The sequence below is a fragment of the Branchiostoma lanceolatum genome, chromosome 1 (genome assembly GCF_035083965.1).
Source record: "Branchiostoma lanceolatum isolate klBraLanc5 chromosome 1, klBraLanc5.hap2, whole genome shotgun sequence".
NCBI classification, from domain to species: domain Eukaryota; kingdom Metazoa; phylum Chordata; class Leptocardii; order Amphioxiformes; family Branchiostomatidae; genus Branchiostoma; species Branchiostoma lanceolatum.
In genome coordinates, this window is record NC_089722.1 from 5,404,485 (window position 1) to 5,419,996 (window position 15,512).

The 15,512-nt window shown below is 45.6% G+C and overlaps 2 protein-coding genes across 2 annotated transcripts in view; both read right to left on the minus strand.

Moving 5' to 3' along the window:
• Positions 1–15,512, minus strand: part of LOC136430731 (myosin-7-like) — a 36,622-nt gene that overhangs the window by 4,631 nt on the left and 16,479 nt on the right. The gene's annotated exons all lie outside the window — the stretch shown is intronic.
• On the minus strand, positions 19–9,783 carry LOC136435614 (myosin-7-like). The gene is made up of 21 exons (XM_066429252.1): positions 9,485–9,783; positions 9,101–9,244; positions 7,920–8,076; positions 7,693–7,720; positions 7,219–7,423; positions 6,766–6,829; positions 6,515–6,616; positions 6,037–6,279; positions 5,574–5,842; positions 5,085–5,255; positions 4,667–4,982; positions 4,433–4,509; positions 3,930–4,120; positions 3,510–3,779; positions 2,257–2,524; positions 1,880–2,026; positions 1,355–1,540; positions 1,045–1,131; positions 658–803; positions 102–503; positions 19–40 (listed from the first exon to the last, which is right to left on the minus strand). The coding sequence occupies exons 1-21, from the start codon at positions 9,683–9,685 to the stop codon at positions 19–21; spliced, it is 3,696 nt and encodes a 1,231-aa protein (XP_066285349.1). The 5' UTR covers positions 9,686–9,783.

The window sequence follows — 15,512 nt, forward strand, 5'->3', positions numbered from 1 at the left end:
GGTTTGCCTTCTCCACGTTCAGCTTGCCCTTTGTGATGGCCTCGACGTTGGTGGCCAGGTCATCGACTTCCATCTTGAGAGTGGTCTTTTCCTTCTCCAGCTTAGCCTTGACGCGCTGCAGGTTCTCTACCTGCTCGCCCAGCTCAGAGCTGGCGTCGGACAACTTCTTCCTGAGGGCAGAGACGGTGGCCTCATGCTGCATGTTGGACTCCTCCAGCTCGCGGCGGAGCTTCTGCAGCTCCATTTCGCGCTTCTTGTTGACCTCAGCCTGGGCGGCGGTGGCGCCACCGGCTTCTTCCAGACGGTCTCCCAGATCCTCGAGCTCACGAGCCAGGTCAGCCCTCTGCTTATCGACCTTAGCACGGGCGTTCCTCTCGGCCTCGAGCTCCTGCTCAAGCTCCTCGATGCGGCCCTGCAGTTCCTTGATCTTCTTCTGCAGAGATGTGACGAGACCCTGCTCGTCCTCCAATTTAGCCTCAAGACCCTTGATCTCAAACTCCTTCCTGTTAGAAGCAGGAAAAGGAAAAAATACAGATATGAGTAAGTCTTTCAAAGCCTAGAAATAAGATTTAAACACGTGTGTAACTTACGTTTGACTACAAATGTGTATTCGTAATACTTTTACTTAGCATTGGACAATCGAGAAAAGCATCGTACTTCTTGATGCGCTCCTCCAGGTCGGCCTTCTCGTTCTCCAGGCCTCCCAAAGTCTCCTGTGCGGCCTTCAGGTCACCCTCCAGCTTCCTCTTCAGTCTCTCGGCCTCGGCACGCGCCTTCTTCTCGCGATCCAGGTTCTCTTCCAGCTGGGTGCCGGTAATAAAAATAGTTCATGCAAACGATTAACAGAACTCAGAAGATTTGAAGATGATGAATAATAGCAGTCTTCTTGACAAACTAAAATCGGAGTCATTATTCAGCTTTCATATCGAGAAAGAAACAATCACCCTTCGATTTAGAAGTGAGAGTCTCGCAAAAAAATGAAGCTGGGCGCAATATTGTCCTGATTTAAAAATGAGTGATAGAATAATGAAAAGCAGTACTTACGTCATCCAAGTTCTGCTCGAGCTTGGCCTTGAGCTTGCTGAGGTTGTTGACCTTGTCCTCCTCCTTCTGCAGGTCCTCCAGGGTGGTCTGTATTCGTTTAAAACATAACGATTATCACTCTGGAAACTAAGACGTACTCGTGACAGACAACGGGCCGTTATGGACACCAAATGCTGTCGGTTTGTTTGAACATAGTATCTTATAACTGTCTTCGCTCAGAATTGGTTATAATCATAATCTAGTAAGACGGCATTCTCTAGTAAATAAACGTACAGTATTTGTTTCCGATTAGGAAGCGTTTATAACGTACGGCATTGAGCTGTTCCAGCTTAGCCTTCTCCTTGGACAGCTTGGCGATCTGGTCCTCCTGGGCTGCCAGCTCCTCGGAGGTGGTGCGGACCCTGTTCTCCACTCCGCGTGTCTCCTTCTCCACCTTCTGCAGAGTCTTCTCCAGCTCCTCCAGGTCCTTCTTAAGGTTGTCCACTTCTCCTTCAACCTGTCGCGAAGTTAAAGGGGGTAATGTTTAAACAAGATAGAACGAATCATGTTTGAACGACTAGTATTTTTATGCATTGCTCGTTAAAAGAAACCTGCCAGTCTATTGTATGATGTAGATGTATATTTTCACGATGATACATCTCGTATAATGGCTCTGATAAATGAAATCACAAGAAAAGGTATCATGGTTATTAAAGTCTTTAGTATTTGACTGGACATGTCGCATAGTAGGCTGTAATAATGGCATGTCTTGGCATGGGATTTCTCTGATACACACATACCCTGTAACGGTCGGAGTTTTCTTAAGACTACAAACTAAGAAAATAACATAACATACCTTGCGCTTAGCGGCACTGAGCTCGGAGTTCTTAGACTCCTCCTCCTGCAGAAGCTCCTTGTAGTCAACGATCTTCTGCTCCATGTCCGCCTTGTTCTTGATGAGGTTCTCAGCCCTGTCGGCGATGTCACCAGTGTTGGTTTGTTCCTGTAAAAAGTGTTTAAGGGACGATGAATACCCCCGAAAGTTTAACTTAGAAATGTGCAATGTTTCCTAGGTAAATGTTAGCATTATCTACCACTACCATTGCGTATGGTGATAACTCAGCATTTAATTTTTTTGCGAGAGTAGAGTTTCAGCAGAGGGGCTCACCCCACATTCATTGAATTTTAACTTTTAACAGAGGCATCTTTTTCAAATCAAGGTGTATTGAAAACACATGTGTTTACCGAAGACAGTTGAGCGGCCAGCTCATTCTTCTCCTGCTCGACCACGGTCAGCTTCTGCTGGATCTCCGCCATCTGAGTCTCCTCCTTCTCGACGCCTTCCTTCACCTCAGTCAGCTCCTCTTCCTTGGCACGGAGCTCCTCATCCGCCCGGGACTGGGACAGCAGAGGCTTGATGGTGCAGAACAGCTTCCACCACTCCCAGTTGCGCAGGCTCATCCAGTTACGGACGTTACGCTGCAACATCTTCAGGGCAGCCCTACGATCGGACAGCGGTTCTTGGTTACAATGCATAGATATTTTAGAATATCATTTAAAAGGGTTCTTTTGGCAAGCTGCCCAGCATCCGAATGACATATCTCGGTAAACTGGAGAGGGTTTGGAACCAAGCTGCTAGATTCTGTATGAAGAACTACGATAGGGGTGCTAGTGTCTCCGAACAGACCTGCAGTTGATGTCACTTGGAGACATAAGAAAAAAGTCCAGTCTTTGCGTGATGCATAAAATAACTAACTAACTGTTCGATGTATCAGCTACTATGTATCAGATACCAGCTCAGACAAGAACAAGAAATAGTTATGCCTTCAAGAATTAATCTCCAAGCAGATCTATAGGTTGCGAAGACCGTATCAAACTGGCAGAAGAAGTATGTTTTGCAACAAGCTCCCTCTTCCAGTTGGATACGGTCTTTGCAATCCATTGGGCCTGCTTGGAGGCTATTCAAGAATCAAAGTTTTCAACCAAGGATCGATGTATTCAAAATTCGTACTTTTCTAGAACTAACGTAGAGTGTGACTCGTTGCCATCAAGTAGAGTAGGAGCATCCTCACTAGCTATAAACAACATCCTCACTAGCTTTAAACAACGCTTACAAACAGATGTGCAAAGGTTAGGTGTGACAGGTCGACCAGTGTAATATGACCATCCAAAGCCGCGCTGCGAGCCTGCGAAGCTCGTGTGTTTTAACTCTCACTGGACCCACGGCACGATGGCGAGACGTCGCTGCGGCCGATTGAATTGACAAAGCACTCAACGAATGTCATCGATAAAAAAACGAATCATTTTAAGCTTTGTGTGTTTTGTTGTCTTTTTGGTCATACTCGTACGTTTTGAATGATATTCCCATTCTAAAGTCAAGGGTAACACAAATCCAGTTTAGGACGCAGCAACGCCGCCAGCGTGCCGCGGATCGGGTGAGAGGGGGGCCGCTATACATATACAGCTATCTGACCATAGCACTTTACCTCTGCTCCTTGAGCCTCTCATACTCAGCGCGCATGAGTCGTCCCCTGATGCGCTGCTGGATGACAGTGATGATGACAGCCAGTTTGGCGTCACGGATGTCCTCAAGGTGGGCCACTTGACCGGCCTTGAAGAAGATCTTTGTCGTGCCGACACCGTACTGTTCTTTCGACAAGCCGGACTTTTCCAGCAGCTTGACGCAGCACTCCCTGTCATCCTCAACCTCCTTGGCTAGGACGGGGTCCACAGGCTTGTAGCGCTGCCTGAACTCCCTGTGAGCGAAGGAACAACGGTTGGATGGTACATATGCTAGTAACCTACATTACATAAAAGAACGATGATAACTCGAATTTGTGTTGATGCATGACACGTGGGTCGACCCTACTTGTCTTAGCAAGGCAGAAATATGAAACAAGTCGTACCTGAACACCATCTTGTTGGGGAAGCCCTTCTGGCAGATACGGATACCCTCGAGTACACCGTTACAAGTCAGCTGATGCATAACCAATGCGGAGTCTATGATGCCTCCTGTCTTTAGCTCGTTGGGGATCAGACAACGCACGAAGTGGGGGTATGTGGTGTGCAGAGTGGCCATCAGCCGAGCCAGCTGGTCCTGTATTCGGCCAGAGAAGGAGGAGATATAGTGTTGGTTTTTAAGAATTGAACCGAATCGCATGCGACTGACCCATCAAAGAAGTGGAGAAGTGTATCCTATCAAACTCCATCGATAACCCAGAGTCTGCCAAAGATAACGTTTATGTACATGCTGCGTCAGACCGGACTGTAGATGAGAAGCATTGATAAGCACTTATTATCATTACAACTATAATGCTACACAAATTGTTTACTACTGGAGTCAGTGACGTACTTGCTATTACATGATAGAAATATGAAATTCATGTTAAAATCATTAGATAATATTTACCCTGTGGGTTGCAGAAGCGGTTTGGAGAGCTCCGCCCTTCTTCTTTCCACCACCACCAGACTTCTTCTGGGCAGCAGCTTAGGAGGTAGAAACAATTGCATGAGCTACTGTTCCGTAGGATAAAGACAACACTAATACAGTAGAAAAATGGACGTTGCGTTTAGACGAGGGCTGCACAGGGCCACAGCGGACAAATCTTTCCTCGTAGACAAAGAAAGTGCTATAAGTACTAACCTGTGTCTTCTGCAGTCATGAAGTCTGCATAAAGATCCTTCAGCAGCTCATTAGAAGACTTCTTGAAGCAGCCGACCACTGTCTCGTTCATTGGGTCCTTGTTCTTCTCCAGCCAGCCGCAGATGTTGTATGTAACGTTACCGGCGTAGTGAGCCAGATCGAAGTGACCCTCGTACTTGGGGATCTTTGGCTTCTTAGGCTTCAGGAAGCTGGTGTGCTTGCCCAAGTGCTGGTCGCGCAGCTTGTCGATGAAGGACTTGTCGCTGGACTTGGGGAACATAGTCTGCTCCTCCAGAATGGCCAGGATACCCAGGGGCTGATAGGCGAGAACAGGCGTTATATTCACAGATCGGGTTCACTACACGAAGCACACAGAGACAGATTATGCAAAGAATACAGTAACCAGACTTCTACTCACCTTCTCGATCAAGGCGAGAGTCCTTGCTAAGTCCATACCGAAGTCGATGGTCTCCCACTCGATTCCCTCAATCTTGTACTCCTCCTGCTCCTGAACGAACATGTGGTGGTTGAAGAACTGCTGCAGCTTCTCGTTGGTGTAGTTGATGCAGAGCTGATCAAAGCTGTTGAACTGTGGAAAGAATAGGGTTGTTAAAATGATAGTTATTTATTGTCTTGTACTACATGCAGTCGGTAGTGAATTGTCGACGTTTACTAGGAATAATGTTTGATTTTACCTGTAGGACTGATATAAGTAAGGTAGATGATTCATGATAAGCCAGTGGTATTTCGTTTTTACGTACATTTAATTTAAGCATGATATATGTTGACCGTAACCAGTTATTATACTTTTTAAACGAATATGCGATTTGCTTGTCGTCCTTCCAGATATTGCCTTTGTTCAAAGCATACGTTTGGCGAATTATCTCAAATTGAGATGTTTTCTTACGTCGAAGATCTCGAAGCCGGCAATATCCAGCACACCAATGAAGTTCTCCCTCTTCATCTTGGTGTCCAGGGTGTCGTTACATTTCTTGACCAGGAACTTGAAGAGCCTGTCGAATACGCCCTTAGATAGGGCACTGACGGCGTACTGGCACTGGTTGCAGTTCTGACCCTTTGACACCCACTCGTTGCCGACCTTTACCCTGGGCTTGAGCAGACCCTTTTGCAGCTCACCGCTGTTAAGGCCGTACAGGTAGCACATCTTATCGGCAGCTTGGGAGAAATTCGATATGTTCACGATTAGGCTTGATCGATTTAATTTGATTAGGGCTGAGTATCTTGCAACTGATACCGCTAGTTATGGATTCTTCCAGGTCATGAGAAGTTGGTCATATGGTCAGCAGCGCATTTAAGCAATAGTATCAAATGTCGAAGTAAAAAAACTCAAGTTATGTGTTTAGACTTACACTCAGTGCCGTCGCATTCGGCCTGCTCCTCCCTTGGCTTGGACTTGAACTTAATGTTGCCAAAGTGGCACAGACCTCCCGTGAGCTTGTAGATGTTCGTCTTCTCATCTGGGGTGAAGCCTAGCACATCGAAGGCCTCATGCGTCAACCCCATCTCCTCCTTGTCATCGACGTTCTTGATGGTCTTCTCGCCCTTCTCCAAGAACTTGTAGTCGTGGGCGTCCTCGGTCACCATCAACATCTCTGTAATGTAGATTGCGAGAATGCGTAAGTACAGTCCAGGATACCTGATATAAAACACATAGGGCTAATTCACTTCTCCGTCTGACTCAGACGTTGTCCCATTTTGCTTCTTACCATGATCAGACGGCAGAATCCACCGTCGACAGGAATCTGCTTTACGTTCCGCATTATTCTCTTAGAATGTGGCAAACTCACTTCGGGATACGTTCTTCAATCGTTTACACCGTGTACTTACTTGTGACTTCAGGCAGGCCGTTGGACAGCAGCTGGTAGAAGATATGGTAGCCACGCTCCATACCGGGCAGCTGCTCCACCACTCGCACCTTCTCCAACAGATCTGGAAGTTGCAAAGTTTACTTACTTGATATCAAATAAAACATTAAAAACAATTAAAGACACTTTGCGATATTAACTCATGTTGTCAGAAATGGATGATTTAAGAAGACAAACAAATCTTAACTGTTATGTTATGATTTGTATACGTACAGGACTCGATGTCGGCACCAGCCAACTTGCCCTTGGTGTTGAAGTGGATCCTGATGAATTTACCCTGGAAAATAACGGATTATAAAGTCAAGTTTGGGATGACATTACTGAAGCCACGCCAGCTTGTGGTGAGCAACAACATATGCACATGATGAAGACAGCAGAGTATCTGCCGAGGCGGTAGGAGGTATACTGGATAGAAATATGTGGCTGTGTTCTGAAGAATCTCATTTTCCTATTGCCAGCCTTGTAACTTTTCGTGAAGGAACTTGAAAGTTAAAGTCCTTATTCACAGTCCATTGCAGCTGAAATGTCATCATTGTTGTCATGTGAATAGAACTTGGCGCTTCTGTTGGATGAACAGGTTTACGATGCAGTAGAACATACTGAGGAAGCACTAAGAGATTTGATAGGAGGTAATGTCGCAACACCTACAACAGAATATGTACTTACAAAACGGGAGGAGTTGTTGTTCCTGACGGTCTTGGCGTTACCAAAAGACTCCAGTACGGGGTTGGTCTGCACGATCTGATCCTCAAGGGTGATCTTCTTCTCGTCCTCCGCTGGTTCCTTCTTAGGACCGCCAATGGCAGCAACCTGGGCGAAGTAGGAGATAACCTTCTTCGTGTTCTCAGTCTTCCCGGCACCAGATTCGCCGCTGTGGTGGAACAGTGATATTTGTCATTAACATTCTGTATCGAACAAAGCCCATATCTCAAATACAAAGTGATACGATATGAAGCTGTGGACAGCCAATAGTTGTGTCCAACGAATCTGACCCCAGTGCCTGTGTACAGCGAAGACTGTTATATCCATCAGTGATTAATGCTCTCCCGTCTAATCTAAGGTTTCCGTTGGCCTTACTAATGCCCTAGAACGTTGGATCGAAAAAACAAAACAAAACATATATGTAAAATTAATACTTACGTGATCAACATAGACTGGTTGTGGTGGTCTGCAGGACAGATAAGTTAAGGAGAGAAGGATCGATGGAAAGTAGTTAGATCGAATCGGCATTTTACTCATAATAGATTAAAAACACAAACACAACTGAGAATAATTGTCTCTTTTACCGTTACATGGCCTAGTTCTTGATTCCAATGTTATGTTTTGTAAATTTATCACGCAATAAGGAGAAGTTTAAACAGCCTTACCGATCAGCATGTTCTGGTAGGCGTTGTCAGCCACAGAGAACAAGTGAGGCGGCACTTCTTGACGCCTCTTGCCACGGTACATGGCCACAACCTCCTCTGTGTAGAGGGGAAGGCGCCTGAAGGGGTTGATCACGACGCAGAACAATCCGGAGTAGGTCTGTATTAGGGGAAGGATGCGATTATATTTCTTTTCTTTTGGTGTTTGCTTGTATGGTGTAAACCTTGACCGAGTGACACAATTAACTTTCGAAGAATTTACTCGGCGAACCCTTAATTTCAATGATCTGACGGGGCTTACAATGTGCAGTACTTCGACCTGGACACGTATTACGATAGCAAGTTAAAGTCATTCTTGGGACAGCAGTGAATATGTCGTCCATAAGCTAGTTGTCTTTACGGCAAATGCAATGTTATGGATCGGTTCTCAAGCCTCGGAAAAAAGTCGCATGACGATAGAAACGTACGGCCATTTCAATCTTTCCATAGGTTGTAATGTTTTCCCAACGGTATTTGCTAGCATCAGATTACACCCCCGCGCATTCCTGCTTTGTTAGCTGACGTCAGATTGACAGGTCCGTATCCCTTTTATGCCGCCCACCCGGGCGCGTGCCGGCTGCTGTGACCAAATACCGCGTGTTTGTCTTTTTCCCGTTTTGGAAGACGCGTGCGCCCCGCGCCTTGTACCAGCAGTAATGGACCCCGTGGCAATAATTAGGCACGGTGGTGTGGATCCACAAATTACTCCACAACGCACTCTCCCATTTCCCCTAACGTCCGTTTTCTAGGCGGGCTTACGGGCGTTTGATTATATCGTGTCCAAACAGTTGTAAGCTCTGGCCTGTTTAGCGCGTGTTTCTTTAGCGTTTTATACTTTTTTCCTCTAGCATTTTTCTCGGGGCCTGTATCAACAGGTACCACAAGAGGGACGCATGACACGCCTTAAAACACGCCGACAACAAGCTAGAGCTAATAACAACTGCTTGGAAATTAGACTATTTGCCCCATTCGCGTTCTCTATATTGGTTTAAAGTTGTTTGCATTCTTTTATTGTTGTTTTAGCAGAAATCATAACAACAAGTGTATAGATAGAAGCACGCGACGCGAACCTGCTAGTCGTCTCATCATCTTAGACTCGGTAAAACGCAAGTATGCATATTGCAACTAACGAAATTGCCACTTACGTAGATCAGGCCGTTGGCGTAACGGTCCCTGAGGGTCGCCAGCACAGAGGCGTCGTTCAGGTAGGTCATGTTGGCCATGTCCTCGCAGCAGACGAACTTGGAGGGGTTCATCATGACGAGCTTGTCCTTAGGAACATCCTTCGTCTGTAGAGCGTTAAACAAAACAGACGTTTAACACAGACGTCAATACAGAATGCAAAGACTATTTGTACACAACCAAGCGAGTTAGAATTACCATAAGGAACGTGATTCGTTTGAATAAAAAGCAAATTGTGTCTTTTTATTCAAAACCTCAACAATGTTGGAACCTAAATACACAAAAGAGAAGCGTTTATAACGAAACAACAAGGTAGAAGTCTGATTGGTAGATGGGTTTGTACTTACGGCGCCCTTGGGAAGCTGGACCACGACCTTGTCGCCCTTCTCCTCCTTGACCTCCACAGCGATGAACATCTCCTTGTCATCGGGGATCCAGACGTTCTTCTTGGCATCGTACGGCGCGGAGCGGAGCTCCATCAGCAACTTGGTGTCACCGTAGATGTAGACCCGAGGGTCGTCGGAAATCTTGTCTTGCTTGGGCGGCATCTTGGCTCTGGTTCCTTAGACTTGGCTACTGCAGGAAGGAGTGGCACGCCGACAGGGCTGCAGGGAGAGACAAGAGAAGATGAGCTACAGCTCTAGGCCCCGAGACAAGTGAAGATGAGCTACAGCCCTAAGCCCCCGGAGGAATGCCAGGGGGAGAAGAATTCAGAGCATGAGAGCGAGATTGTTTCCAAAAATAGACTAATTTGTGTTGACCTAATTTCTGCTGGAAAAGACTGAGCGAAAAGATCGGGCAAAAATGTGGCACGTTCGTCCCAAAAGCAAAGCTAGTCTCTGGACTACAAGCAAACAGATCATCTCCCTACAAAGTAAGCCCGCTTTACTCCCTCTCCCACTACAACCCTCACGCCCCCTCCGCCTGTTCCTTCTCTCCATACGAGCGTTAGCGAAAACGTCAAGATCTAACTAAGACTGTTCTTGCATGCGATATAGATATCACATCACATCTCATCACAACATAAGAAATGATTATCTAAACTCTACTTCGTGCAACGATAGCCGAATTACCGTCTACCCAGACATTAAAAAGAGTGAAGAAGCAATACAAACGGGTCGTCTACCTTTCGGTCAAAAGCTGTCGGAATTGCGCAGGAATGGGTGTGCGCCTTTATAACAGCGCAAATAGCAAGTGTAATCACATTCATTACATTCTGGTCGGCGATTTGCTGGTTTTCTTTAGCGCGAGCTGTGATTGGCGGGGAGATTATTGCACGGTTTGGCTCTTCATGGATTGCTGAGAATGACGTAGATATGACAGACAGGTGCATTTCGGGATGCCGAGGCTGAAAGTGGGAGTGACTAATGATAAGTATTAATAGATAAAAAATGTTAGTATGGGTTCATTGTTTTAGCTGCCTACTCCGACATGGGTTGACTTTTTTTCGTTGTTGTGAAAGTTTGGAAAATTGGAGCCCAAGTTATCCTGTCTTGATTGCGAATTCGAAGATAGGTTGGCAGCACGCACTCATCGATGAATTCGCGTTGTGCTGGCAAATTTCACATGCTGTGTAAATTCTTGTTTTTCAACTCGCCGGCTTAAATGGACGAAGAGCTACAGATCCCGAGAAAAAATGACGATACCCAGTGCCGATGTACTTCTAACCCGGCTGCAAAGTGAGATACGTAAAAGAAATCTTGAGCTTCCTTTAAGAACTTTGCAGAATCAAAGTCTGAATCAGCTTGAAAGAAAAAGTGTCGGATTTTATTAGGGCGCCCTGGGCATTCACCTCTGTCTCCAGCGGAGCGGTTGACAAAACATGCGCCAAATTCCAGTTTGTTGATTCCCGTCCCCATGGGCATGGTATTCCTTCCCGACAGCAGCCTGCACGACTCGTCATTGCTGTCCTTCTCTCGTCGCAGTGGACGTACAAGAACGTCCTTCCGTGTATCCGTGATTGCCGATCATCGGAAAAGATATCCCAGTGATACAGGCCGGACGGGGGAGGTCAACTCGTAATCTGCGGGTCAGAGGAAGAACGCCCCGGGTCACGTCTGTATGACAAGGCCGCCGCCAGAACCAAAAGGTGAAGGCCACGGTCACCCCCCGAGGCCAAGGTCAGAAGCTGTGAGTACAAACATTTATATCCCATAGTGTAAACGCCCGTGTTAACCCTAACGCTATGTAACTACAGGTTGCGAGGGTCAATCTAAATGCCCCGGGTCTAAGCCGGGAACAAGGGGCATAAATCGCATTTTGAGGGTATGATTATGAACTGTAAGGCCTTTTATCACTGTTCAACACAACTGAAATCATTTCCTCTCAGGCGACTCCCTTTTGAACATCTCAACAGCCTTTTGATTTATCATCATATAGTATATGAAATATTGCTGCGTAGACAGTAGTGGGTAGGGGTGATTGACCGCCGTTGGTCTCTTGTTACGGTGTTAATAAATGTGTTCCACTCATAAATCACAGCTATCGTTGTACTGGGTAGATATGGTTATTGTTCTTTACTGATTCACCGTGACTGATTGTAGAAATCTTGATCCTCAGTGGATTCATGGGATTTTGGTGGTGAAGTTTCATACTACTAGCTAAACGCAAGGAGGTTCTTTTCTGTCGAATAGAGCCTCCTTCCCCAGAGCTGGAGCCATTGTTATATATGCGGAATAGGTTGTAATAGAAATTGAGGTTTTCAGTATCAACTTGCCGTTCTTTTCAGTTTTGATATTTTTTCTTGCGTGTGGGAAGTTTAAACTCACATGCCATCGATACGTGCCATTATCTTGCTACGGTTTACAAAGCAAATACCCCCGAAATAGCGTCGCGCCACGCCATTGGCGGAGGTTGTTTGTTTGCCGGTCTTTTTTCGTACTGCAATTGTGATGGGACGAAAACGGCATTTATGCCATAGACATAGTTTACCATATTTGGGCCCTGACGCTCTCGCAAACTTGTGCTCGCTTCGATCAGCAATTACTACTTTTTTTACACCAATCTTTCTTTAAGAATGAAAGAAAGATTAAAGCTACATCCGTTTTGGTCAAGTCCTGTGCATCTAACTTAGAAAGTCAGTGGCTGCGAGACTGTCACAGGTGCCGTTCATAGGAGAGTTTGTATGTTTTGTACTTGCACAGAAATGTGCAGACGTTCTTCCTTCATGTCCAAAGTAACCAGGCGCTCCTATATAGGTTAAGAGTCTCCATTAAGAGACTTGCTATGTACGATGCTACAAGTGGTATTGTAGCATCAGTCAGCCCTTTTTTTACCCCAAGGGTGATGCAGTAGCTCTTGTCATTCTATATCTATTGCTGGTACTAAGTGTTCTATAGAGCAGAAACTTCACAACTAGTTATTGGAAAAAATAATGTCATTGAGATAAGGCCGCTTTAGCTGGAAAGATGAACTTACAGTTTCGTGAAATAAGCGAACGAAATAGCTTTGGAAGCGAGGGATCTGTGGGTGCAAATATAGCTGATTAGCCCCCGCAGCTGCGCGGCTCGTTACCGGGCTGTTTGCATGCTCGTGTTTATCTTAGTATCGCGCCCAGCGGAGACCGGTTATAATGAACTGGGAACATGTCATTAGACGGTGGGTGTTAATGAAAGATGCTGATATCGATACATGAGACTACGAAAATTTTCTTGCACTCATCAAAGGATTTGGCGTTAAAGACTTTTAGCTTGTGGCGATCTTTCTGAAATTGATGATCGCGCTTGTCTTATCGTAGGTCATGTTTCACATTCTATCACATGGCCGTTTTCTAGTTGAGGTGCGAAAGGTCACTGTTTAACAGCAGCCTCGTTTGCAGGCCTTCTGAGTGGCGCCGGCGTTTATTTCTTTTCTTTTTTTTGGGGGGGGGGACTAATTCGCGATTTGCAACATTTGCCAGGTTCTTTTGCTGGAGAAATCGTTTTGCCGCCCGTACGATATGTTGGAAATCGCAAATCAGCGCTACCACACAACCACACACCCCCACTCCCAAACACACGGCGGCGCCGTTCAGATCGCCTGCAAACGGAGGCTAGTTTAACAGAGAAATGTTATTTTACTCTCACAGGCACGGAATCAGTAGCAGTGGGGGATGTGTATCATGACCGATATGTCCTTATCTCAGGTCGTGAGAAGAATTGGGATATTCAGTCACTAGTAAGAGATAACTTCTGCCAGATATTATAACAATTTAAATCGTATTTCTTTCCAGGGTTGCTCCTAGCACCCCACGAGTAATATTTTTCGTACTTACGTTTCCTTGGTTATGTTGAGTAAGGCCTCCCTCTTGACCACACATGCCGATAGTGTACTCTCTGGTCTATTCTCACCGGGGATGTCTCGCTGATCCTCTAAATCCCGTCTTTTAATTAGCGTAAGCCTCTTATCTGCTTTGATACGCTGTAATCATCCGTCGGGACCTAAAAAAGCGTCAATCAGGCCCCCTTTCCACCAGGCGGCAACCATTGGGCGGCCGTTCAGCGGCCAAAATTGGATTTGATTTAATAATCAGAATAGTATGCACGATGTAAAAGTATAATTCGAAAGACAACAAAACATACATAGATTAGTTCTCTGTTTATTTAATCCGTTGAGCGACCTGTCAAATGGTTGGTCGCTCAGCGGTCACAGCCTCTTGTGGACTTACTTTTGAAAGCTTCCTCCACTTCACCCTATCTTCCATCAGGGGCTTGATTTCCTTCACTTCAGTAAGGTTTGTGTCCGTTCGTAGGGTATCGATGAAGGTGCCATTTGGTCTTCCACGACTTCTTTTCCCTTCTGTAGGCTTCCATAACACTAGGCTGAAGGCTATGATATCAGGATGTCTCATGCAATGAGCAGCTTATTTCGATCTTGTTGCTTTTATTTTCTCTGAGACTTGTGGCAGGTCTTGATATTGCTGTTCGTTGGTGAGTTTTTGCTCCCAGGAGATGTTAAGAGTAACTTAACACATTTGGAGCATTCGCGTGTAGGTCCCATTTAGTCTTTTTGTTGAAGATTTTGTGAGTGTCCATGTTTCACTCCCATAGAGCAAAATAGATTCCACAGTGGCGATGAAAAGTTTCAGTTTTATTTTCCGTGACAACCCTGACTTCTAGATTTTCCTTAGTTTAAGGCAGCTACTCCTCGCTAGATATAGAGCCCTCCTTACTCCTATGTCATTTTCTGGTGGAAAGGGGATGTAAAAGGATAGCGGAGTACTGCATGGGTAGGTAAAAGTGGCCCCATAGCCCTTTCGCCGGGCAGTGGGTTAACGTTGTTGGGGGGCATGGTATTGGAAGACGGAGCCGGTTCTACTCCTACTACCTATACATCCCAGACCGACGTCAGTGTCATCCAGACGGTGTAGGGAAGTCGTCTTATACCAAGGACGACTGCCAGGAATCGAACCCGTGTGCCGTAGCCTAACCACTAGACCATAGACGCCACACAACTGGATATCGTTAACTGATTATTTTTTAAATTTATGACATAGCAGTAGCGCCAGTGGGCGTTAATGTGAGCCTTATAATGGGGTCCGGTCGCTGAGCACCTGTTCTCTAGCTAATTACCGACCAGAGCGGCTCAGCGAATAACTTAGGTTTTGACCCTGGATTAGCACTTAGCTTTTTTGTCAATTATGTTTGCCAATTATCAATCAGGACATCATGAGACTATAGAGCTCTTCTTTACTTGAAGGTTACTTTAGAGATAGATAAAGATTCGGGATTTCAATATACTACTACTGACACAGCATTATGGTCAAAAGTATAATGGACTTAAAAAGTACCCAACAAGGATGAGTTTTTGTTCAAAGAAGTTTAATCAGTATCAAATGCAACGAAGCAACTATACACGTCACAAACCATACATTTCGCAAACACGTCTCTAAGGCTACTTAGTGGTCCCGGAAGAGATACACGTACAATATATACTCTCATGATATCGTCGTTCCAAAGGTTGATTGCGTCGAATATTGGGCTGACACAAGTTCTGATCGACGTCAGTCCCAAATTCTGTGTACGTTTCTAGAATTGCGTCATTTTTTTTAAACTAGGGGTTATTGCGTCAACTTAATAATCTGAAGATGTAGAACTTAACAGTTATCGTAGAAATAGATACAGACTTATGGCAAGAGCGTTGGCCACAAAGTGGATTGTATCCAGTGACACACTACCGCTCGCAGACAGTGAAATGATTTTACATGGCGACTAACTGGCTTATTCAATGTTGTTCTATGTCTGACGTTTCACATCAGAGGACTCGTTGACCACCTCACTCAGCCCCACTCCCACTCAGTTGCTGTGTCAGTAAAGAAGTGCGTGCGTTAGGGCTCCCGAACGGGAGTGTCGCTAGTAAGGAGGGCAGCGAGTCCACCGATGAGCCATACTGGGTTTC

Excerpts from the sequence above, each read along its gene's own strand:
- LOC136435614 (XM_066429252.1), bottom strand. The coding sequence starts at position 9,685 with ATGCCGCCCAAGCAAGACAAGATTTCCGACGACCCTCGGGTCTACATC. Across the intron at positions 2,525-3,509 it reads GAGAGGCTCAAGGAGCAGAG|GGCTGCCCTGAAGATGTTGC; the intron begins GTAAAGTGCTAT and ends GTCCGATCGTAG. Across the intron at positions 2,027-2,256 it reads TGTCTTCGGTAAACACATGT|GAACAAACCAACACTGGTGA; the intron begins GTTTTCAATACA and ends CACTTTTTACAG.